General features: G+C 36.9%; 1 protein-coding gene across 2 annotated transcripts in view; it reads left to right on the top strand.

The window, feature by feature from the left end:
* The window catches only part of GPATCH2 (G-patch domain containing 2), a 172,026-nt gene that overhangs the window by 123,520 nt on the left and 22,655 nt on the right, over positions 1–25,851 (top strand). For both annotated transcript variants that reach the window (XM_045809615.2, XM_045809614.2), the window contains one exon: positions 3,478–3,548. In XM_045809615.2, coding sequence (XP_045665571.1) covers positions 3,478–3,548 — 71 coding nt within the window. The remainder of the gene's footprint in view (positions 1–3,477; positions 3,549–25,851) is intronic.

A 25,851-nucleotide genomic window follows, 5' to 3' on the forward strand; every position in this document is an offset into this window, starting at 1 on the left:
ATATTCCGAAGTTCTGTTATTAACCAGAGTTGACGTGGTTGAGTCAGAATCTTGAAAATTGACCTCACTTGTGACACTGATAGTAGTCCAGGGAAACAGAGATTATCAGTAAGAAGAGTGAGAAATTTCTCAAAACCTGATGAGCTACTCTTGCTTATTAGAGCTGAGCTCAAGGATCCTTGTGTCTTTGACCATGAACTCATGACCTGACCCAGCCCCCTACCCTACCCCACCCCACCCTGCTGTCCTTTTTCTTGTTCTTTGGGGCATAGGAGAAAGGCATCGAGAATCTTTCAAATACAAATACATGTTTTCTATTCTAATAACATTCTGAATTAATTTATTTCTTCTTTGCCCCTTAGAAGATCTAGCCCCACATATTAATTTATTGGATTCATGACCCATAGATCTGATTTTGTGTTTTTTATCTTGGTTTGATTTTAAATTTGCAAAGGTACACCTAGGTTTGTAGTTTTATTGGTAAAGTGAGAAAATTTGTGATGGCTTTTTAATATAGAGGCACTATATGAAATACTTCCGGTATTTGTCTCCTTTTATATACAAAGCCCATCAAAACTATAAATTTGAGGAAGAAAAGAAATTCTCCTATGAATCTCATAGAAGGAGCTCTAACATCGGAATTTAGAGAAGGTGCTATCTCATTTAAGTTGATCCAAGTGGTGACCTCTCTGAGAACTGTCCAGACCTAGTAGGTACAGCCTAATATTTATTTTGGTCATTATAGTTGCATTTTCAAAACTAAACTATAAAATTCTTTTTTTTATTTTTTATTTTAATTTTTTTATATAAAGTTCGATGATTCATTAGTTGCATATAACACCCAGTGCACCATGCAATATGTGCCCTCCTTACTACCCATAAAATTCTTTTCTTACTTTAGAACGTTGTGTTTAGGATTTTGAGTTCTTTGCTGTAACTGTTTCAACACAAACCACAGAAGGAGAGTTCACGTATCTGTCTTTTATCTTAAAATTAGAAAAGTTAGTTAACCACTACGATTAATTTCAAGTGAACGTAGAGATTTTATCGTCTCACCTCTGGCTATCTGTGTCACAAATGTTGGTTTGTATATATGTTTTTAAAAGGCACTACACTTAGAAATGCCAAAATAATTAATTATTTTTATTTTCAGAAACAATTTCGTTTTCATGGTACGAAGTGTTTCTAAATTGAAACACTTTCAGGTTAATGGACTTAAGATAAATGGTTGCCATTTTCTATATGTTGTAATAAGGAGATAGAGCTTCAGCTACCTATCAGATTACTAGATCTCACTCCCTACTTCTTTATCACATGTATTCAATCATTCATTCATTCAACAAATAGTTATTGAGCACTAAAACTGTACCAGACACTGTGCTGGACCATGGAGATGCGAGCAGAATGAATAACTGAAGCAAAGGGCCAAAGGTGAGCGAGAATGTGGTTCACACCTGAAACTGAAAGGTTCAGTATGGTAGGGTTATGTGATTCAGAAAAAAGGAGGTTAGTGACCGTTACCACAGGGGAGGTGGGTAGAAGGATGGGTGAAACAGGCGCAGAGGAGTACGAGTGCACGTTATCACAATGAGCGCTGAGTAATGTGTCGAATTGTCAAATCACCATATTGTACATCTGAAACTGATAGAACCTGTATGTTAACTATACTGGAATTAAAATTTAAAAAAAGAAGAAGAAGAAGTAGGAAGGTTAGGTTGGGGTAGGATGAAGCATAATAACTTAGGAGTTTAGAAATGTAATCAGATCATGAAGGGCTATGAAAGCCTTGTACAAGATTTGGGGTTTATCTGCAGAAACTGATGTAACCAGATCTAATTTTATAATTACGGCTGCAGGGTGGAGAAAAGGTAGGAGTGAGTCTGGAGGCAGGGAGGCCATTGCAAGTAAGAGAAAATGATGGTCTGGACTGGGATGGTGCTAGTAGGGAAGGAAAGAAGTAGATATTTAAGAGACATTTAAGATATACTTACTTAGTTAAGACAGTCCTGAAAGAATAAATAAATGATCTAACTACATTCTTGATGATCTGATTAAGTTCTTTCCTCTCAAAGATGGCCAGATGTCACTAATAATTGATTCCAAATAATGTCATTAAATAGTTTAAAGCAGTTTTTTATCAAAAGGTGTTGATACTGGTGAGACAATACCCACTGACACCCAGGCTCATTAATTATAATCATAATGGCAGCATTTGAACCATTTTGCTCAGCACTTCTTATGTTTTGGTCATAGTGCTAAGCATTTTACATGGTTTATCTTGTTTAACACTCATGGCAACCCTATCAGTAGATAATATTATCTCCATTTTAAAGATGGACATGGGGGTTAAGTACTTTACCTAAGACTACCCAGTTTGTAAATGGCAAATCTGTTATTAAAACCTAGTAACTTGGGGCACCTGGGTGGCTCAGTCATTAACCGTCTGCCTTCGGCTCAGGGCATGATCCCAGGGTCCTGGGATTGAGCCCTGCATTGGGCTCCTCCACTGGGAGCCTGCTTCTTCCTCTCCCACTCCCCCTGCTTGTGTTCCTTCTCTCGCTGGCTGTCTGTCTCTCTGTCAAATAAAAAATAAATAAAATCTTTAATAAATAAATAAATAAAATGTTAAAAAAATAAAAAAATAAAACCTAGTAACTTGTTAGTTACTGGCACTGCTGGGATTAGAACCTAGATCTATCCTGCATTATTACTTTTAAGATTTCTATTTTTGTTAGGGTTAATTTCTAGCATGCTGTGCAACTTCTTTTTGGCCCAGTCTTGTGTATAATTATATTTCTGCATAAATAAGATAAGCTACAGTTTGAGCAAACGCATAGTAAAGAGTACTGACTACTCGGGGGTTTTTTCTTTCCAATTAGTTAGGGTAAAGCAAGTGTGAAAGGAAGTGGATGGTGAGGCATTTTTGAGGAGGCAGTCAAATGTATATACATACTTTCTAATTATATATTTCCAAGCCAGTAATTTCTTTGAAAACGAATGTTTTAAGTGTGTTTCTTTACCATGTTAGGCCAGTAGATACAGAGAAAATATTAGATCTTTTATGTCAGCGTTAAATGACAAAGTTTCCAAAAATTCACAGCTGAATGCAGTGGTAGAAGCCATTGGCAAGAGAGGTTATGTTACTTTAACCAAGACTACTCCAGAGAACTAGGATAATGACTGAGTTCTAGAACCTCCAGCTCTGGGCTGTATTTTAACTGACTATAAAAGAGGTTTCACTGTCAGGGAAGCGTCGGATTGCCAGCCCTCGCTAACAGGTTTTGTTACAAAAGTGTCAATGGCATCTCCAGTGAGAGTAGTGGTCTTCATTGTGAGAGAAACCGGTTAGGGGGAAGAAAAAGTTAACGCGAGTGCACAAATGGTGTCCCTTTGCGTGAGAGGAACACTCCTCTACTTACAAAATAATATAATGAAAATGTTTTTGTTTCTACAACTTTGTCTTAACGCTTTGTATAGCATCAGCTTCTGAGAGAGAACCGAGCTGAAAGAGGCCACAAGAAGAACTGTTCTGTGAAAACAGCCAGCAGGTAAGCCATTCGAAACCACTGTGACTTCCGCTCATTACGTCATGTGTCTTTTTTCCTCATACCAGTATGAACGGATGAGTTCTAGCTGAGTCACCTTTGAAGTGACCTTCTAAAGAGCCAGTGTGAAATATTTCAACCATTGTTTATTAGATTCTATTTCAGGATTGCTAGTAATGAATAGAGAAATATCATTTTATTTCTGTTTTTAAGAAGGTGGTGAAAAATAAAGAATGAATTTTTAAAAGAAAAAATTTCTGTTTCTCATAACTATTGAATATAAGGTCGGGATTTAGAATAATCATTTTAGTTTTTCATTTAAAAAAGTGGAATTAGTCTTTTTCTAAACTTACATGTTACTTAGACCTTATGAGAGAGTAACATGTATATTCTAATAATATATAAATGAGTCTATAGAAAATATACTCTTCTTAAGAAGTGCTTCTGGGTTCTTATTCATTTTATATTTCTGAGTCAGTGTTATTTCTTTTTCCTTTAACAGAAAGAATTTCTCTCAGTCGGTTGTTTTAGATGTATGTTTTTAAATTTTGCATGTGGTGTTTCTGAAGACTTAATTTTTATTTAGATGAAAATGGCCATCAGAATATTGATCAGAACTACCACCCTGAGATTTACACTTACTCAAATTTTTAACAAGATAGCTGACCTCAGATAAATTGCATCCCGTGGTTTCCCAATGGTAGGGTGCTAGCCGCTGTGTTTAACTTTCCCAAGCAAGCAATAGAGCTTTAAAGTATAATGTTATACAAAGTAACCTCAACTGAGAACCCACTCGATCTCTGAAGAAGTGAATGTAAATCCTATCTAAGCATGCCTGCTTAATTTAGACAGTCAAAAACTGTCAAACATATAATGAGTTGACCATCAGGAATAGTCAACATAAAACCAATGTATTTATCCCTAAGAATGTTAGCTCCTAAAATTATAACAATAATATGTATAAAATTATACAGTTTATAAATAACTATGGATGAAATATTTATAGAAACAAGATGAGCAGGCAACAGCTCACTATTGAAATTAATCCAGCAAAATGGAAAAAAAATGTAATTATTAGGAATGAGAAATATGATTGTAAAAGAGATAATTAGTGAAATGGAGATATGGCCAAAGAAATAGATCAGAATGTAGCATAGAAATACAAGGAGATGGGAAAATGAGAGAGTGGTTAAGAGATACAGAAAAAAGTCTAAGATATATTTAATCAGAGTCTTTGATGAAGAATATAGAGGGGCTTAAAACACACACACAGACACACACACACACACACATGATATTTAACGAGATATTGGCTAAGAATTCCCAAAGCTAGTGAAAGGCATAAATCCATTGGTACACATACAGAAAGCATAATGAATACAAGTAGAATAAATAAAAAGAAATCAAGGAGCACCTGGGTGGCTCAGTTGGTTAAGCATCTGCCTTCGGCTCAGGTCATGATCCCAGTGTCCTGGGATCAAGCCCCTGCATTGGGCTCCCTGCTCAGCGGAGAGTGTGCTTCTCCCTCTTCCTCTGCCTCTCCCCACCACTCGTGCTTTCTCTCTCAGATAAATAAAATCTTAAAAAAAAAAAAAGAAAGAAAGAAATCCACACTTGGTATGTATAGTGTAGTACTCCAGAAACAAGAGAAGATCTTAAAAGAATCCAGAAAGAAAGGACAGATTGTCTGCTCTACGTCAGATGTCTCTGTAGCAGCAAGGAAACCAGAACACAGTGGACTCATCTTCAGAGTTCAAAGTGAACATACACTGACAACCTAGAACTGTGTACCTAGAAAAACATCTTTCCTGTATGAAAGTGAAGTAGACACATTTTCAGATTTTCGCAAACTAAGAACATTTACTACCAACAGACCGTTGGCTAGAAGAATTATTAAAGAAGGTGTTTCCAGAAATGATTTCCCAAGAAAAGTCTGAGATTCAAAATGAATGCAGAGCCAATAAACTGATAATGATGTAGGTAAATGTAAACAACCATTGTTTATATAAAGTGATAACGATGTGTGATTCATAGGGCTTTTCAAAAGACAATCCAAAATAGTGGACAGCAATGGCATGTTAAATTGTCAGGAAGCAGATGAGTCGTGTAGCTACATGGGCATGGGCCAGGGCCAGGGAGGAACTGCAGGGAAGGGTTCCCAAGGGGCATAAAGAAGCTCTTGGGGTGATGGGTATCTTCATTATCTTGAGTGTGATGATGGTTTCACAGGTATATACCTATGTGAAAACTTATCCAGTTGTACACTTTAACTGTGCATTTTTCTCATGTCAACTACACCTCAATAAAGATCTTTTAAAGAATTTTGGGGGCGCCTGGGTGACACAGTCAGTTAAGTGTCTGCCTTCAGCTCAGGTCATGATCCCAGGGTCCTGGGAGCGAGTCCCAAGTCAGGCTCCCTGCTCACCAGGGAGTCTGCCTCTCTCTTTCTCTCTCTCTTTCTCTCTCTCTCTCTCTCTCCCCCTCTGCCTCTTTCCCACCCTACTAGTTCCCCCCCAAAAAAATAAATTTAAAAATGTTCAAGTAAAAGCAAAGTCTTTATGTTGGCCTTCAAGGCCATTTGTGATCTGGCCCTGACCTTTTGCTTCCTCCCTGACATCTTCTCCCACTTGACTTCTTACTCACCCCCTCCTGGCCTCTGTCCTATTCCCCCAGCACACCAACCCCACTCATGTCTCGGGCCCCTTGCACATGCTGTTCCCTCTCCCTGCAACTGTCTTTATGGCTTGCTCCCCATTTCCTTCAAGTCTCTGCTCAATGTGAAAAAGTCTCAATCTCCACCAAACTCATCATACTCTGGTCTGTCTTCCTAAACAGGGACAGTGTCTCTAAGCTTCATGAGAGCAGGGTCTTTGCTTTCCTCCCTGGTGTATCCCCAATACAAAAAACAATGCTCGATGCATGGGCAGTAAATATTCATTACATAAAATATTTGTAGAATGCATTTAAAATTGATTCTACAGTAGTAAAGTGCTCTGATCGAGTCCTTGTGGGGGACTCTACAGTAGAGTGCCTGACTCTAGTCCCCATTTCACCCCTTACAAGCTGGGTGATCCTGAGCGTAATACTTAACTTCTCTGTCCTTCAGTTTACTTACCTGTGAAATAGGGAAAATAGTCGTACCTACTTCATAACACTGTTGTAAGGAGTAGATGAGTTAGTGCCTATAAAGCATTTAAAATGGAAGAGCTCAAATATTAGCTCTTATTTCAAGTATGGTCTTGTTATTTCCACCTGTGTGTTTTCTAAGCACTTGTTCAATTTTATTTTTTTATCTTATTTTTCTTATACCTAGTTTGGAAAGTCAAATCATTCCATAAGACTCATGACAAAGTACAGCAGGCCCCAGCCCTGTCGTTCCCTATTCTCCAATTTCATCCTCCAGAGGAAACCACTTTCATCCCTTTTAGTCATTTCTTCTAGTATCAACCCAAATCACATGTTTATATTACTATTTCTTGAAGTTCTTAGTTTGGTGTAACCTACTGACCTCCTGCTGTGCATCCTACACACACACACACACACACACACACACACACACACACACACACACCCCATGTCTGCATTTCTCTCTTTCTAGTAGCTATATCATAATCGTCAGACCAAATCAGTATTCATTGTTTGCATTAATGTGATTATGTATGTAAATATTATTCATAGATGTATCACTTTCCTGTTGTCATGGAGATAACTGTCTTGTTTTTCATTTGCTTTGTTTTCTGTGTGCCTCACCCCACTTCCTCAACCACCTCTATGCAGAAGTGTAGTTCCTCTCAATTCTTTTTCTGGATGGCCTCGCTCTTGGAGCTGTCCGTTTCTCAGATCCATTCTCAACTGTTTGCTCTCTGGACCTGCTGAACAGCTGATGTCCTGTGATCTCTCTTCATTATCATCCTGGCGATATCCTTCATCTCTCCTACTTGGGATTTCCTGTTCCCTGGACCCCACGCCATTATTTTTCCTGAGAAAGAGAACAGTCGTGGTTAAATTTGTGGCACTTTGCATGTCTGAAAATCTGTTTATTCTAGTCTTACATTGATTGATTCAGCTGGGAATGGAATTCTGTTGGGAGCCATCTTGCCTCAGGATTTTGAAGGCATTGCTCCTGCGCCTGGAGTTCTCTGTGGTTTCCATTTCCCCTGCTCTCTTAGGATTTGGATGTTGGAGTGCCCTCAAGTGATCCTCCAATTTTTCTTAACGTCTCTTTTATATATTGTTGTCTTCAAAGATTTCTGGGCAGTTTTATCAATGTGATGTCCCAAACCTTTTATCGATTAAAAAAACTTCTCTTACACTTTTCATTTCCAAGAGCTCATCTTGTTCTTTGAACATTCCTTTCAGATATCCTCTGTATCTTGTTCTGTGGATGCAGTTTATTTTCTTGTGTCTGTAAGGGTAACATTTGTGTGAGGCACAGGGAAATTTGTGAAGGTGAAATAAGCACAAGGAGAGAAAGACTTCCTTGAGTTTAATTTTTGTTACAATCTTTATTAAGTGCAAGACAAAAAATTCTTCACCTTCCTTATTTATATGTATTTTTCTGTGTTGCTGTCTTGAAAGCCATTTTCTTTCTAGTATTTTCAATATCATCTTGACTTTTCTTACCCCTCTTGGATGAGTGACTGCACTTCCCTTTCTCAACTTGTGGGAAATATAAAGCTTAGAGAAGAGAACTATAATGCATTAAATCAATACATTTGGGGATCATTTACTCCCAAAACATAGCAGGCAGGTAAGAAAAAGACAAATGCACCCGTGGTCTGCCCTTAATGACTCAAAGCTGGGACTCTGAAGCACGTGACGACTGCATGCTCTTGAGGTAAGCGTTGGTCCCCTGTGTCCTGTGCAGTTATGGCTTCAGCCTGTGGAGGGTAGTACCTCTCACCCTCAGCTCCGAGGGGGACTTTTCATGACCTCCGTAGCCGGGTCTCAAGATCTTATTTATGGAGGCCACGAACTATAATGCAGTTGAGTAGTTTTCTAGATACCCAGTTAATGTCATTTCTCCTTTTTGCCAAACCCACTTTCATGTTCATCTGCGCTCTTTAAATTGTTGATGGGTGCAAAGGAATTGTGTCTTTTCCAACTCTGAGACTGTTTCGTGTCCAACAGTGCCACAGAGGTGACAACCTATGAAAGCCTCTTCTAAACAAATGACCTCCTTTGATCATTTCAGTCCGCACCCTTGGGACGCTCTACGTCATCAGCAACGGACTGTTTTTCAAGGGCTCCTGTGCTTCTGCCCCTGGAAAGGGCAGGTGTTCCTTAAGGTTTCTTAACTGGCCTCTCACTCCTCACACCACGTCATCCCGAACTACAGGTGCCAACAACAGTGCTCGGGGTAACACGCCATTCCATCGTTATCCAGAGAGTTATTAATGAAATATAAATGCATTTTATTTGCTCATATGTTATCGTAAACATAATCAGCACTTTCCTTCTCAGACGTGATACTTAACGGGTCCTGTAATCAAACTTTTGACTGATTCTTAACACAGATATAATGTAAACTAATATAAACAAACTCTAATTATAAACCGAAGTATAATGTCATCTCATTGATTCAGACGATCTTAGTCGTATACAGCTTCCTTTTAGTTTGTTGCTTCATTTTTATTCCCTGGGGGGAGCCCTGTCCCACAGCAGGTGTGTCAGATACTGCGTGGCGTGAAAAGCTTTCATCAAAACGTTATCCTCCTGTATTCATTTGGCGTGTTCGCCCAAGATTCTGCGTCGCAGTGCTTGAAGTTGCGTGTTTCCCGTCTCGCATTCGTCCACGTTGCTTGTAATCTTACTGAGTATTCCCATCTCATTCTTCCATTTGATTAGTCTGTGAGGTTCTGTTTTCTGGTCATCCTTCCATTTCTTCAGAATTCTCCATCCATTTTCCTACTATGGCGTTTTGTCTTAGGTTTACCGTGTGTTATTTCTCATCTAATATTGAATGAGTGTCTCCTTCTATACCTTAAAACCTTTGAGGGGCGCCTGGGTGGCACAGCGGTTAAGCGTCTGCCTTCGGCTCAGGGCGTGATCCCAGCGTTCTGGGATCGAGCCCCACATCAGGCTTCTCCGCTAGGAGCCTGCTTCTTCCTCTCCCACTCCCCCGGCTTGTGTTCCCTCTCTTGCTGGCTGTCTCTATCTCTGTCAAATAAATAAATAAAATCTTTAAAAAAGAAAAAAAAACATTTGAAAACATAAATAAAAACTTGGGAAACACAAAATTCTTTCAAGAAATAAATGCATGAAAGCATACACAATTGTAATTTTTAAAAACCACTGCTTATTACCTATGGCTGTCAATATTTAATCGTTAACAGGCATAGTTTTTGAGTGCTCATGGCATGCACTAGACTGTTAGCCAAAGTGAAACAGACACACACACATTCACACTCACACACTCAGCTAAACCTTGAGGCGGTGCATGTTAAGTGTTTTATAGAAACAGTAGTGACATCTAGATTTATTTCTTCAACCCATATCTTCCTCTTAAATTCCAAAAATGATATCCAAACCTTCCATTTTTTATTTCAGTAGTCAAATATAATTTTATATTTCTCAAAGTTAGGAAGTTCTTTTCGTTTGCCTTCACCTCATTTAAAACTCCAAGTAAATAATTTCATGTTTTTTCTTGTGTCATAACGTTTGGTTAGTACCAGGAAGTTCAGTATAGCTTCCCAAGTAGTGAGTCAGTAAAACATGCAGTGACTGATGCCTGATTCTAAGTGATGCACCATTCTTGAAAATGTCTTGCTTTTTTAAATACCTCTTTATGTTTATTATTACTCTTCACTACTCTAAGAATCCATACAAAAAGATTGATAGTTCGAAAAAGTTAACAGCAATTTTGTTGAATTATCTAGATCATGTCATGCCTTTCCTTTTAGATCTGGTTGTGGTTGTTGTTGTTGTTGTTGTTTTAATCTGCTGTACTTCTTTACTTACATGACTTTTGTCATTTACTCTTGGGAGCACAAAGGCTAACTCATCCAACTGTCTGATATATAATTCGAAATCAAGTGAAAACACTTTTATTGTTGATATTATTCAATTCTATTTAATATTTTAAAATGTCTTTTAGGAGCACCTAGGTGGCTCAGTTGGTTAAGTGTCTGCCTTCAGCTCAGGTCATGATCTCAGGGTCCTGGGATCGAGCCCCACATCGGGCTCCCTGCTCAGCAGGGAGCCTGCTTCTCCCCCTCCTCCCCGTTCATGTTCTCTCTATCTCTGTCTCTCTTTCTCTCTCAAATAAATAAATAAAATCAATTAAAAAAAAAAATAAGAGAATACAAATTTTAAAAAATAATAATAATAAATAAAATGTCTTAAAAATATGTTAATTCACTTTTACTTAGTTCTTAGTAGCATTATATTTTTCATTTGCGTAGTGTCAAACAATTTGATAATCCCTGGATACTGTGTGTTCTCTTTCTTATGTTAGCAATTAATAGCAAGGGGGAAGAAATCGACATTTTTTTTCTTTTTTTCTTTTTTTTTTTTTTGCTGTCTTCTTGCCTGATTAGTAGTAAAGAGTCTCCTAAAATGAAAAAAATGACAGTAGATTTCATCAGAGAATCAAAACAAATCCCATCACATTCACACACACACACACACACATTCATGTCAACCTTTCTTCCATCAGGTTAGAAGAACATTTCTATTTACTTTAATACAGAGCATACTCATTTTTATATGATGATACAGATCACTGTGTTGTGTTGCACTGTAACCAATAGAATTATAGCTGTTCTTTATTTGATCTTCTGAAGATCCAAAGATGTTCAAGGATTGAGTTTGCTTAGTCTTCCCCATAGTGTCATCTGTTATTGGAGAAGGAGATCTAATTTGCAACAGATACAAAACTATTTGTCATTTTGCAGGTTTGCCAAAAATAAATGAAACTATTAATTACTACAGTTTTGAGCAGCTGTTAATAAATTGGGACAGGATAACTGTTCATTAGAGTACTGGTTAATGACATGGACTGTATCTGTTCAGTGTTGCTTTTCACAGAAATGTATCAACAAGATTAAACCTATTAACAAAAGTAAGTGATACTTTATGTTAATTTTTAAGATGAGAAGTTACCTACCCTATGTTAACAAATTTAGGATTTTAAAACAAATCCTCCTTTGTCATATTAAACCAGTGATTCCACACCATATTTTAAAGCAACTTATATCACTTAACATTTTTATGTTTTATGTACTTTATGTTTATATGTCCAAAATAATGGCTTAAAACTGCTTTTAAATACTAATTTTAAAAGCAAAATGTCTAGTGTGTTATTGTTTTTCCATTCTAAGCCTAAAATTAGCATTAAATTTCATTGTTTTAAAAAAGTTTACCCAATCCTCCAGATAGAAGTCTTTTAGATTTTTTAATTCATACATATGCATGAATGAACACATAGAATATATTTACATATTCCCTTTAATAAGAATGTATACATATATATTTGTTTAATTGGAATATATTTAATTGCATATGTGTTCTAATTTAAGAATTTTTGAATAGCTTCCAGGTATGGTTATTTATAGTAGCATAATTGGAAATATACCACATATACAACATAAAATGTTTTTAAGAAGTTGATCTATTTTATACTATATGACCAAATAATTATATTTTAAAAAGGCACTATTCTCAAATTGCCAGTTCTCATGCCTCCTGTCCCTTTGGCATCTAGAAATTCTGACCTTCCTTGCCAAAATGTTAAACTAATGATTATAGAGAGTTTTTTAAAATTGACTGTACTAAATAAAATTACTTATCAGCCAATTAGAATTTTGAGAGATTGCTTTTCAGGGTAATATGAGTAACCCACACAGACCAAAAAAACGGGGATTTGCCATTTGGAAATATGTAGTGTATCCAGTGTGTGGTAAATTAAATAAGCAGTGAAGTACTTCCTGGTGAAATATGCATGACGATATCCCCTCTTCCTTGAAATCTGGTAGAACAATTAGATATTTTCATATGACTTAAAGTATGCACAGCCTCTCACCTCTAGGACAGCGGTGGAATTTGGCCAGGGTCACTAATAATGGAAAATAGCGCGTGAATACCTTTCCAGTAAATTTGTCTTGTGGAGTCCATTTCCTTCAGACAGGTGTCTGTTTCACAGTTGGCACTCTCCAAATTGGTCCTGTGATTAAATGGACATGGACACAAAACTAACCTTTAACTCCCAGAGATAGTTCCCATAAGTAATGATGGAGGTCCACCTGCAGGCCCATACATTAACAACAGCTGTATCCCCACTGCTGCCCAGTTATAACTTCATTACAGGTATGTCTGAGGATCTGCTCGTCCAATGCATGTATGTGCCAAAACACCCCCCAAAACAACAAGCATTCCTAACTTATTAGTAAAAGAATTGCTGTAAAAGTTAATATTTTAAACCAACAATACAATAAGCCACAGCAACTACTTGATCATTTGTACCATGTAGCCTGGAGAATAAACCTCATTAATTCATCTGCCACACTGACAACACTTTGAGTTTAAAAATACTATTTTGTGTCTATAGAAAAGAAAGTATACCAACTCTTGAATTTTGACATATGTAACTGCTCATGATATAACAGGGATCGTCCTGCAGCCTAAAACAGTTACTGCATATATAAATAGCTGTTATCTAAGTATAAATTATTTAATAATTTATAAAAGTATTCAAATATTAAACACTTAACTATCACTTGGAGTTGATTTTAATTACCTTTCACTTAGGAGGCAATTTAAAAATAAATCTAAAAATCACAAAATAATGTCTCATAGAGTTAGAGCTATGTTTTTAAAAGAATCCACTTCTTTACAATCCGTATTTTTACCCCCCTCACCCTTTCTCTTCAGAAATATTTTTCATCACTCTGTAGTGATTTGTTTGTATACCAAGATATTGTTGGGAATTTACTTTGTTTATTTCATATACTTCTGATCAATTCCAACTCATGCCCAATTATATTACACTAAATTAACATAATTCAACAGATGTTGATATTTAAATGTTTTCTGGCATTCAAATCTTGGACAGCTGTCTTTGAGCTTGGGGAAAAGGCAAACATTTAGAGTTAAATGCTGAACATATGCTTAAATTACTAATTAGAAAGATGGGATAAAAACTATGCATTATCCTTTCTAAGGACAATAAACCTCAGATAGGGATTTCTGTAATCTTTTTACATCAAGTTACAGTCCAGGGGTGTACTCAGACTAAAAGACATCAGACTTCATGGATAACTTAATTTAATTTCGAGTTTGATCACTTAAAAATTATGGAGAGCATCACTAAGATTTGAAAACCTAGAATGACTTCATACTGTCGGTTTTAAGAGTTGAAAAGATGCTTTTCACTTACAATGTCAGGATGGTAAAAGCAGTTTTTAACAATATTTTATTATGGAAAATCTATCATATGCAGAAATACAGAGAAAAATATAAACTCAGTGTGTCTCTCTGCTGGCTTAGGTAATTATGTGTATGGCCAGCCTGGTTTCATCTATATTCCTACTCACCCCTTCCTCCAACCCCAAAGCCCATCTATTATATTACTTCAACTGAAATGTATGTTTCTCTAAAAACTAGTAGCCTCTTCTAAAGAAAAAGAAGTCACAGTACCATTATCACATCTATTAAAAGAGCAGTAATTTCTTAATATGTATTAATATATACTGTTGATATTCCCATTTCTCCAATTATTTTGTAATGTTTTATTTTATACATTGTTTGGATTTGGATGCAAATAAGTTCTATCTCTTATAATCAGTTGATATACAACTCTTTAGAAAAGTTCCCTTTGCTTTATAAATATGCCCTCCCCCATCCTTTGTTTTTCCTTGAAAGTTTTTGATTGCAGAAATCAGGTTGTTGGTTCTACAACGTTTGTCACCTCTGAGGAGTGTTGCTGATTTTATCCACACTGTGTCATCGCACATATTCCTCTTGTCCCTCGTCTTTCCCGTAATTGGTATTTAAATCTAGAGAATTGATTAGATTCAGGTTGTTTTGTTTGTTTTGTTTTGCTTTGTTTGGGCCAAGACTGTTTCAGAGATGGTATCTTCTATTTCTCTCATTTCCATGTCTCTTTCTGTGATTGATTAGCCATAATGATCCCAGATTCATTCATTAAGAGTTACAGAATGGTGATATGTTAATTCTGTCATTTCACTTTTGCTTGGTGGTCGGATTACTTCTGTTAAAAATTTCCCCCACTTCAACTACTTGATGACTTCAAGGCACAGATCATGTAGGAAATGCAAGATAAATACTTGATCTCTTCCCTTGGTTATCAGTTTTCAGAATTAATTGGTTCCTTACATTTTCCAAAGGTGACCAGTGAAACTTGTTTCTATTTTGTTTTTAACTCATTTATTTTAAACATATTTGATGTGTTTCATTAGTTATTATCCTAATTGATGTTAAAATTGGCCCATCTTTGGGCAATGGAGGATTATTTATATTGGTTCCTGAGTCTGTTTCCTTTCTACTGGTCTTTGTTTTCTTCCTTGCCATCTGGTATGTTTACATTTTCAAGGCTACCTTGGACCTTTTCTGGCCTAGACCAAGAATCAGCCATTTCTTTAAGAAAGCAAATAGTTTCGGAAACTACAATCTGGATGTTAGAGACATCGTTATTTCTAACCCTTTTTAATGAAATGAGTTAGAATTTTTTTTTAACATAACGGCTCATATTAATAATCTTGACTCAAATTCAAGACTTCAGTATTTTTGTACTCTCCATCATTGATTATAATCTTTTTGTCAACATGGAAAATACTCTCAATGACACCCATAATAATTACAGTTGACCTTGGAACAATATGGGAAGGTTAGGGGCATCCAACCTACCTTCTTTGGTAACTTTTCGCTCCCCAAAAACCTACTACTAGCCTGCTGTTGACCAGAAGCCTTACCGATAACATAAACAGTCGATGAACGCATACTTTGTGTGTTACATGTATTACATACTGTACTGTGCTCTTACAAGCACGTAAGCTAGAGAAACAAATGTTTTTAAGAAAATCATAAGGAAGAGGCACCTGGGTGACCCAGTTGGTTGAGCGTCCCGACTCTTTGTTCATCTCAGCGTCATGATCTCAGGGGTATTGAGATCGAGCCCCGGGTGCGGCTCCGTGCGCAGTGCAGAGTCTGCTTGACATTCTTTCCTCCTCCTTTTCCCTCCCCTTCTGCCCATGCTCTCTCTCTCTCACTAAAATTAAATAAATAAATAAGTAAAACCTTTTTAAAAAATCAAAAGGATGAAAAAATACACCGATAGTACTGTACTGTACTTATTGGGAAAATTCCTTGTGTAAGTGGACCCATACAGTTCAAACCCATGTTAGGGATCAGCTGTATTCCTTTTATCTAACCAGTCGTACACACAGCAGTCCCAGAATCTCCGTATCGTCATGACCGTCAAATAATTTGTAAGAACAGTTTAAAATTTTTCCGTTTCCTATTTGTTTTATAAATCCTATATATTTCTCAAGGAATATGTAGTCAGTTCCTCTGTTTTAAAGTCACTTGAGGGGCACCTGGGAGGCTTAGTCAGTTAAGCACCTACCTTTGGCTCAGGTCATGATCTCAGGGTCCTGGAATGGAACCTGCTCAGCGGGGAGTCTGCTTCTCTCTCTCTCTCTCTCTGCCCCTCCCCACCGCTTTCTCTCCCTCTCAAATAAATAAATAAAATCATTTTAAAAATAAAGTCACTTGAAATAGTTTCTACGTATAGATATACCAATGTATAATTAGGTTCTTTAGTTTCCTTTTAATATTCAGAGACTTCTCTTTAAATTTTTAATTAATTTTGTTATATAATGACATAAAAATCATTACAGGTTCCATAATCACATCTCCACCAAAAAAAAAAAAAACCAATCATTTCAAAGAAGTCTAGCCTCTACCCTGTCCCCTCACCAGGGGGTAGGTAGCTGTTCTGTTTTGTTCTATTTATGGTTTATCCTTCTGTTGGCTCTTTTTTTTTTTTTTCCCCTGCTTTAGGATAAGCAGATCTATCTTTCTCCCTCTCTCCTTTTACTTTTCCTTGCTCTTACTTGCACTCTGGTATAACATTTGACATTTCAGAAGACCTTTTTTTTTTTCTAATAATTACCTTTACATTAATACTTTGGCCAGGAGAGGCTATTTGCTGTTGGTTCCCTACCATGATACTGAAGTCAGCTAGTATCCTCTCTTGCCCTTCTCAATCCTCCCCCAAGCACTGGATTTGAAGTAAGTGATACTCTGCCAATACCTACAGGCCAGTCAGCAAACTCATTCTATTTTCTATATCCTTTTCATTTCTCTCCCCTTTTCGAGAGGTGTGTTCTGTGTACATTGCCTGAAGCATAGACCCATTGGATCCTATGTTGTCCTCTTAGTTCCAGTTTTAGTTTTAGTTCTAGTTCAGTTCATTTGGTATAAATTCAGCAAATAACATAATGTTAATGATCCCCATCGGATCTGAAGTCAGTGCTTCTCTATTCTTTGTGTTTTCCTCTGGAAGGGCTCATGGGAACAGTGTTTCTTGAGTTCCTGGATGATCTTAAGGGTTTTTCCATGACCTGTACATGTAAAGCTCACTTTGGCCAGATTTACGGTCCATGGTTTTTATCTCTTATCCTAAAGTAGGTTCCTCCATGTCTATATAAAACATTGTTTTCAGTGTCTGCTAGAGTCTGGTTTTCTTTCATACTTAAGTGACTTGGTTTTGCCTGGATGCTCAATGATATTTTCCTTTTCTTTAAAGCCCCAGAGTTTGACTAGACTGTATTCTGGTATGGTCATTCTAGGTGTTTTTTCCCAAGGATGAAGTATGCTGTTTCTGAGGTAGTTGTTATTCTTGAAATACATTGTAAGATTTCCTCCGATTATAGTTTTTCATATTTATTTTGTTTCATTGCTGTGGTTTTGCTTCAAAAGTTTCTCTTACGCATCTATTGGACCTTTTTTGCCTGTCTTTTATAGCTATCACTTACCTGATCCTTTTTCTTTTTTATTTTTAATGTTTTTATACTTTGCATCCTATTTTTCATTACCTTCTCCTATTCTCCTCCATCCTATTTATTCATTCTTATATTTTAGTCTAGGTTCGTTTCGGAATTTTTTTTTTTTTTACTTCCATTTCTGTTTTCTGGATGCTGTCATCTCTCTGGCTAGCTGTTGTTAGGGGATTTGGGTTATGCTACATGTTATTATATAGATTCAAAAACAACAGTGTCACTGCCACCATAGTCTCAGAATATTCCAACTTATTACTTCTTTCTTAGAATTTTAGGATTCCAGGACTTCTTCGTAACATGCTTATTTTTAAAAAGTGCAGAAATAAGTGATGGAGTGATGCATGGTCAGGGCTGCATTTCTCTACTAATAGATCTAGTGTGTCATGATTTTTTAGTCTTTTACTATCGTATTGTCTGTTTCCTTAAAAAAATGATGCTTCATGCACCACTTACTTCCACACACCGTCAAGGACTTTTCTGCCAAGCCTATAGAGGGCACGGGTCTAGGTGATGTGTTTGGAACCCATGTAGTGTGTACAATCTCTGCGTTCCAGGATCTTATATCCTACTCAGGAAAACCTGGCACCATCCATTATTCGTTTTGGTCTCTCACTCTTGTCCCCGTCATTCATTCTCCATAACATAGCCAGAATGACATTTGGAAAACCCAAATCTATTTGTGTGTACTTAAAAATTCGTAATGGCTCCTTGTGCACTTTCAAAGGTTATAAATTGGTGCAGCAACTATGGAAAACACAGTATGGAAGATCCTCAAAAAATTCAAAACAGAACTATCCTACAATCCAGCAAGTTCATTTCTGGGAATATATACTAAAGAAATAAAAACAGTAACTCAAAAAGATATCTGCACCCCCATATTCGTAGAAGCATTTTTTACAGTAGCCAAGACATGGAAACAACCTAAGTGCCCATCAATGGATGAATGGATCAAGAAATTGTACATATATATATACATATATATACACACACACACACACACAATGGATTATTTAGCCATAGGGGAAGAAAGAAAGAACAGGTCCTACTACCATTTGAGACAACATGGATGGACCTTAAAGGCAATATGCTAATTGAAATAAGTCAAAATACTATATGGTCTCATTTAAATGTGAAATTAAAAAGGAAAAAAAAACTCATAGAAAAAGAGATCAAATTTATAGTTACCAAAGGCAGAGGGTAGGGAAGGGGCAATTGGAAGAAGGTGGTCAAAAGATAAGAAGCTTCCAGTTATAAGATAAATAAGTACTAGGGTTGGAATGTACAACATGATAACCACAGCTAACACAGCTGTGTGACCTATAGGGAAGTTGTTAAGAGAGTAAATCCTACAAATTCTCATCACAAGGAGAAAACAGGTTTTTTTTCCTTTTTTCTTTTTTTCTTTGTGTTGTAACTATATGAACAGAATGTTAGCTGCACCTACTGTAATCACTTAAGAATATATGTAAATCAGACCATCATGCTGTACACCTTAAACTAATATAGTTGGGTATGTCAATTATTTCTCAGTAAAACTGTAAAACACACACACACAAACAGATGGAAACACACACACACACACACACACACACACACACACACACACATTCTTAATGGCTTCCCATTACCTTTAGGATTAAGTCCTAAACATGGTTTGCAAGGTCTTTCTTGGTCTACCCCTCTTAACGATTCCAGCCTCATCTCCAAATACTCCCTACCTTGAATGCTATATACCAACTGCAACGAACTTGTTCCTCGAATAAACTCAGCCCTCTCTATAGTAGAATTTAAGATTCTTAAAAAGGATATAAAGTACAATGGGAAATCACCTTGACAACCTATGATTTGGTATACTGTGTTCTGTTGTATTAGCATAAATGACACATTTCTATGCTTATTTATAGAATATGTTTAGACCTTATTAGCTAATGATAAATCTGTTATATTTCCCCATATGTACTCTAACAACAAAATATGTTCTGGTCCACAGAGTTTCTCTACTTTTTTGGGCTCATGATTGGGGGGAAAAGGTGCCACACTCAACACAGTATTCAGTTTACCATATACAAATTCCCTTTGTGGAAAATATAGTTAAGACTTACTGAAAGCATGCTGTGAGCCACACATTCAACCCTCACATCAACTCTTTGAGATTGGTTCCATTACTACCTCCATTTCTCAGATGGGAAAGGCAAGGTGTAAAAATTAAGTAGCTTTCCCAGGTTCACCCAGGTTGTTAAATGAAGAAGCAGCAATGAAACTTCATCTCTTTTGGCTCCTGAGTCCACACTCGTAACCACTGTGCTGTATTGCCTCTCAAGATAAGTGGATATGTAGTTAAGAAGGACCAAAGACGGGGAATTTAAAGTATACTACCTAAAATTAAAGAAAAAAATTCCCCAACATTTTTACAGTTAAATACCAAAATAGCTAAGATCCCCTGTTAACAGTGCATTTATTTCATCTCATTTAATTTCCAAAATTACCCTGTGAAGTAGATACTGTTTTTATTCCCATTTTGCGTGTGAGGGAACAGAGAAAGGGGTCCAATAGCTTTCCCAGCTCAAATGCCAGGTAATTTACATGGTAGTAGCTTTTTCTTCAAGTCTTATTCCTAAGGCATATAAAAATGAACTCGACCATTTTCTTAAATCTGCTGTGTCTGTTGACACTTCTAAAATCGTAATTTTAAACATTTTAGATTACGTGTTCATTATTTAACAAAGAAAGCGGCAACGTTTTGAAACCATGACTAAAATGATTGTTGTTTATTTGACATTCAGTTTCTGAAATTTAAGAAATACAGAAGCCTGCATGTTCTTCTAAAGAAATGCATTATGTAAATGAGAAAAGACTTCATTTTTATTTGAAGTTAATTTTTGTTAGGATATTTCTCCATCGACATTTAAAGACAATAGACCTTCCAAACATGAAGAGTAGTAGACCTGATTACCCAAATGAGAAAGGATGTTTGGTCAAAGATCCCGATGGCATAACTAATTCTGATTATAAACTAATACATTCCAACTTTGCAAGTATTTCAACTGAATTGAATTAAGAGATTCCTGAAATACTCTTTCTCTTGATTACTGAACATTAGTGTTCTGTAGTCAGCACAAGCCCCCTGATACCTTCCCTGATAGACATTCTATACCATAGCTATTACAGTATATTTCACAGTCTAGGAAACATTTGCTAACAAGTTTGTAAAAGTTGTATGTACATATTGTTCGTTTGTCTGCCAAAAACTCTCACGAAAGAGAAGGAACCAAAAGCATTCTTTTCATAAAGTTACATTTAGTAACTTAGCAAAATACAAAATTATGTAGAAAGGGAAACCCTTTTGCATCAGATGCCTGCCTGTATGTTAAAAGCTGACTTACGGGGGCACCTGGGTGGCTCAGTTGTTAAGCATCTGCTTTGGCTCGGGTCATGATCCCCGGGTCCTGGGATTGAGCCCTGCGTTGGGCTCCCTGCTCAGCGGGAGGCCTGCTTCTCCCACTTTCCATCCTTGTGTTCCCTTTCACTGTGTCTGTCTCTGTCAAATAAATAAATAAAATCTTTAAGAAAAAAAAAAAGCATCCAACTCTTGATTTTAAAAAAAAAAAGCTGATTTATATGTACAAGTTTGATTTCGCACATACTTCCATCCCAAAGCCCAAGATAGGGACTGAATTTGTTTTGTGATTTTCTATTCCCACAAGTAAGCATTTATTTATTATAGAAATCGGAACCTCAATAAAGATATTGATTATCATAAAAACAAGTTACTATCAAAACTCTGGCATGCCTTGTTAAATTTTATTCGATAATGATTTAATAAGTGCCTGTTGTTGGCAAGGCTTATGAGTGCTGAGGGAAATTTACTTAAAAAAATAAATCAGATGTGGGCCCCACTGCGTTCAAGAAATATACAGTCTAAATAGAGTATTGGTTCATGTAGATACATAGCGGTAGCTTAAAGTAAAAATCATTGTTTTCTCCAAGGAGTGAGAGATTATTCTGGCAATTGCAGTCAGATAAGGCCGCGTAAAGGAGATGGCATTTCAGCTGAGTTATAGATTCCCAATTGGATTTCACCAATAAACAATAATTTAACCTAAATTCAAGTAAGTTTGCATTTAATGGTAATGCTGTCTGACATATTCCAGAGTAGAAATAACTCCCTATATCTTTCAGAAGTTTAAGACATTCTGGCCTATCATTAAAATATCTAGTCTTTATTACCTCCTCAGTGTGGAGGTAAAAGTGGCAACCACATCATCCTTTGCTCCTTAGTGGTCATACTCTACTAATGTCCATTACAGCACGTAGAATTATGACATTACTGTAAGTCGCCTCTCAACAAGTCATCATGGGATACTTCACAGAACATCAAAGCTGAGCTCAGTCTTGAGCCCGTATCTGCCAACTCAACCGTGCGAGTAAATTGTAAACCATATTGAATGAGCAGTGTCCCAACTTCAAAAGCTACCTTGGAAATGGATCTCCACGTGACGCCATCCCTGCACCAGGGCAGTAACTTCCTGACCGTAGCTACAAAACAATCCAAAGCTATGTCTATAAAGAATTAGGGACGGGCTGTTTTCCACTGAATTCAACTATTGGTTTAGGTAATAAACTGATCAATTCAGTCAAACAGCCACTTCATTCTTTTTTTTCTAGAGAGTTTAAAATAATGGTGAATGGACAGATTCGTTGAATTTATTTAAAATTTGATGTGTGCAAGGAGGTGTCTTGTCCCCCCACGTCTCCGGATGTTCTAGCTCCTGCCTTGTTGAGTTGCTCACACAGCCCCAATGATGGCACGTGGTAGGTGCACTTCAAGGCGGTCGTGCCTCTGTAGATGTCTCCTCTCACCGAGGGGCCCAGAATGCCTTGCACTCTGGTTTGGAATTCTCTTTGAATATTGAGTTGAAATCATTTTCCCACATGATCAGTAGACTTTAACCCCTAGAAAATGAAAGCCATATCTTTTTTATTTCTCAATCCTGTTTTATGGCATAGGGCATGGCATGCATTACATTTTCAGCAGACATTTATTAAATGGAGTATTAGTATGGTATAGGGGAAAATGATTCTTCCGAGGCATGCATTCCTTGGTTCAAATACAGTAACTTCATTTTCTGTTTATGTGATCTTTGACAGGTAACAGTTTCTCTGGACCTTAGGTTCCTCAGACCTGTAATGGGTTTCTGTGAGGATTAAAGAGATAAAGTATGTGAAAATATTTAGCATAACACCCCATATGTTGTTGACACTGAATAAGTTTGGATGTTCCTTGTGATTCCATAGTAAATTCTAAGATTTAAGAAACCAACGCATATTCAAAATAATAAAAAAATAATAACATGTATTTTCTGCCCTGCCTCTTTAAGTCTATCATTTCCTGAAACTGGTGAAAGAAAAAAACTCAGCATGTTTGTTCCCAACATGTTCCCTCAGAACCGCACTTATTAAAGCTTGGTTTGGAATCATAAATAGCGAATAGGAGAATATAGTAAGGAAACCAGTTCAACAAACATACAAGTAATAGAGACTGCACTGGATGAAGTGGATATGAAAATGAGTAATGCATGGACTTCACTCAAAAAAGTTAGGAATATTATTAGGAATATCCTCATAGTTTTATTACTGGGTATTATAAATGCCAACCATACCATCTTAAGAAATACTGTATAGTGTCATGATCACAGAGAGAATGTGGGATTACATCTGAATCTATGGTCTGAATTGACAGTTCTTTTATGTAAAATGTAAGATGTCGTCAGGATCAATATCCCAATGTTTTAAATGTAGACACACATCTTCTTGCATTTAATGAGATATTCAAAAGAATCATGTTTATTTTACCTAATTTTGCATCCCTTCTGAGAGTCAACACTAGCTTTGTTATATCATTTTTTAAGGAAATTAGAATAAGTTTATTGTTGAAACTTTATACTAAATACCAATGATAAACAGATTCCAGAAATGTATAGTTATAGCTAGGAATTGAATAAATTAAATCAATATCAGTTTACTAAGTGCCTACTATTTCCTAAGTACTATGGTGTGAAGAATACAAGAATACTCTAAGATCCCTCAAATATCTTAGATTCTGCTTGGAGACACAATATCCAAATTTGAACTCAAGCGAAATGAATTTTCCTCTGTTTCCCCAAAGAGGTGGTCTGCTCCCATACCCTATGGACTTACTACACTGTCTAGTAATTTCTTTTTCCTGTGTTTCCTGCATTAGGCTATGAGCCCCTTGATGGTAGGAGCCATCTTTGTGGGTTTTTTAGCACCTGGTAGAATACCTGATTCTTAGTCAAGTTTTGTTGATGGTTAAATGAATGTTTTTGAGTACATTTACGTAACACTTCAAGAAAGAAGAAGTGTTATCAAAAAAAAAAATGCATGATTGCCAAATGAAATGTTGAGGCAATAATTTTTACAGTACCTTAATTTGTTCTAGTTCAGAATATCTATTGTGCTTCTAATATATGGTAGAAGCAAAGCTAGGTTCTGCGAAATTGCACATGGTTCTTGGCCTCAAGTTGTTCAGTGTTTTTAGCTGACAATCCCCTCTCATCTGGAAACAACTTCAGGCCGGACCATATGATAAATGTAACAACAGACATAAGCACAGATTGCTATGAAATACAGAGGAAAAGCTCTTGGGAATAGAGTGAGGTTAGGAAAGTTTAAAAACAAGATTTAAGGGCCCTGGGAGAACTCCAAAGGGCGAAAGATCAGACTCGCAAAGATGGTGGAATTAGGAAACATAGAAAGGAAGTTTTCTCAAGCGGGTAGAATACATTGTTTCGGTGTTGGTACATATACACAGTCTTGGTGGCCAGCAATTCCTTAAAAATATCCGTAGGACTTGGACAAATATGGGAAGCATAATATCAGTCCCATGGAAGCCAAGATTTAACAGCAGTTCTCCCAAAGAGATTTTTTGAAACCTTACTGAATAATTTGCTCTCAGAAAAATTTAACTTTCCTCTAGATGTGAGAATGTTCTCACGTACACTCAGAATGTTCTAATGGTTCTCTCAGAATATCTACCTGAATTTCATAAGACAACCACCACCACCCTCTAGGTACCCTTTGTTTAGAATAATAAGGAGGTACAAAAAGAAGAAGCTTTTACAAGAGCTGTTTATGGATATGGAAGTTGGGTTTAATAATTCACACACGAGGAATGATAACTTAGAATCGCGGGCCCTTGGAGCTTCAGATAAAGCATGAAACACACCACTTGGAGAAAGAAATACCATGTGGTGGCCAAGAAAAATTTTGAGGCAGTGGGCTTCAGATTTGCAAGACTCTCCTGGGTTTTTATTGAGTTTTTGCATTGGAAAATGAGGACTTATTTTTACAAGCTGTGACACATTTAAAGCAAACAGAATCAGACACTAAAGAAAAATTTAACTCTTCTATACCAAAAAGATACCTCTTTGTTATTTAGAAATGATTCTAATTCTATCCTTATTGTAACATATTGATAGTGCTTAGATACAATGAGTTTATAATGTCTTTATTTGGTATCTGCTCAGTGACACTACACTAGACATTCTTTTGTCCATATCACACCACAAAGGCCTACCTACCATCAGTTCCCCTTAACTGTGGGATCCCAGGTAAATTACTTAAGTTTTCTGTGCCCTGCGCTTCTTACCTGTGAAGTGGGGATGAAAGCAACAATAAATGTAGTAGCTCACAGTTATCCAGTGCTTACTCTGTGCAGGCACTGCGCCAAGTATTAGACACAAGTGATTTCTAAATAAAATCTTAAGATAAACCTTTGAGGTAAGAACTAGTCTAATCACAGTTCTTGAAGGCAAAGAAATTGAAGCAAAGAGAGTTTGAGTAACATGCCAAAGATTGGTAAAATCCTCCTCCAACCTTGACAAATATGGCGACAAGTAGGCTTTTTGAGAGAACTAGTTGGGGGAGGGGAAATGGCGGCATCAGAGGGAACAGATTCCTGGACCACCTGCAGGTTTCCACCAGTTCCTCCATCTCTTCCCCCTTCCTCAGGACAGCTGAGCAGCTCGGACACTGCTCGGAGGAACCGGAACAGTCCTTGACTGGCTGTGCAGTGAGGCCGGTCCCGGAGCTCCCCAGAAGTGTCCTGACGCAACCATCCTTCCCTCTCACTTGCTGCCAGTGCTGGGACCTACAGGAGGGGAATGCTTATCAGCACACACCCCGGCACATAAGAAACTGAGTAACGTTAGCTCTGGCAGAAGCTACCAGATACTGTAGCAGGATAAAGCAGATTGGGAAAAAGT

This window comes from Ursus americanus, chromosome 2 (assembly GCF_024610735.1).
Source record: "Ursus americanus isolate L20-20 chromosome 2, mUrsAme1.1.p, whole genome shotgun sequence".
Lineage (NCBI taxonomy): Eukaryota > Metazoa > Chordata > Mammalia > Carnivora > Ursidae > Ursus > Ursus americanus.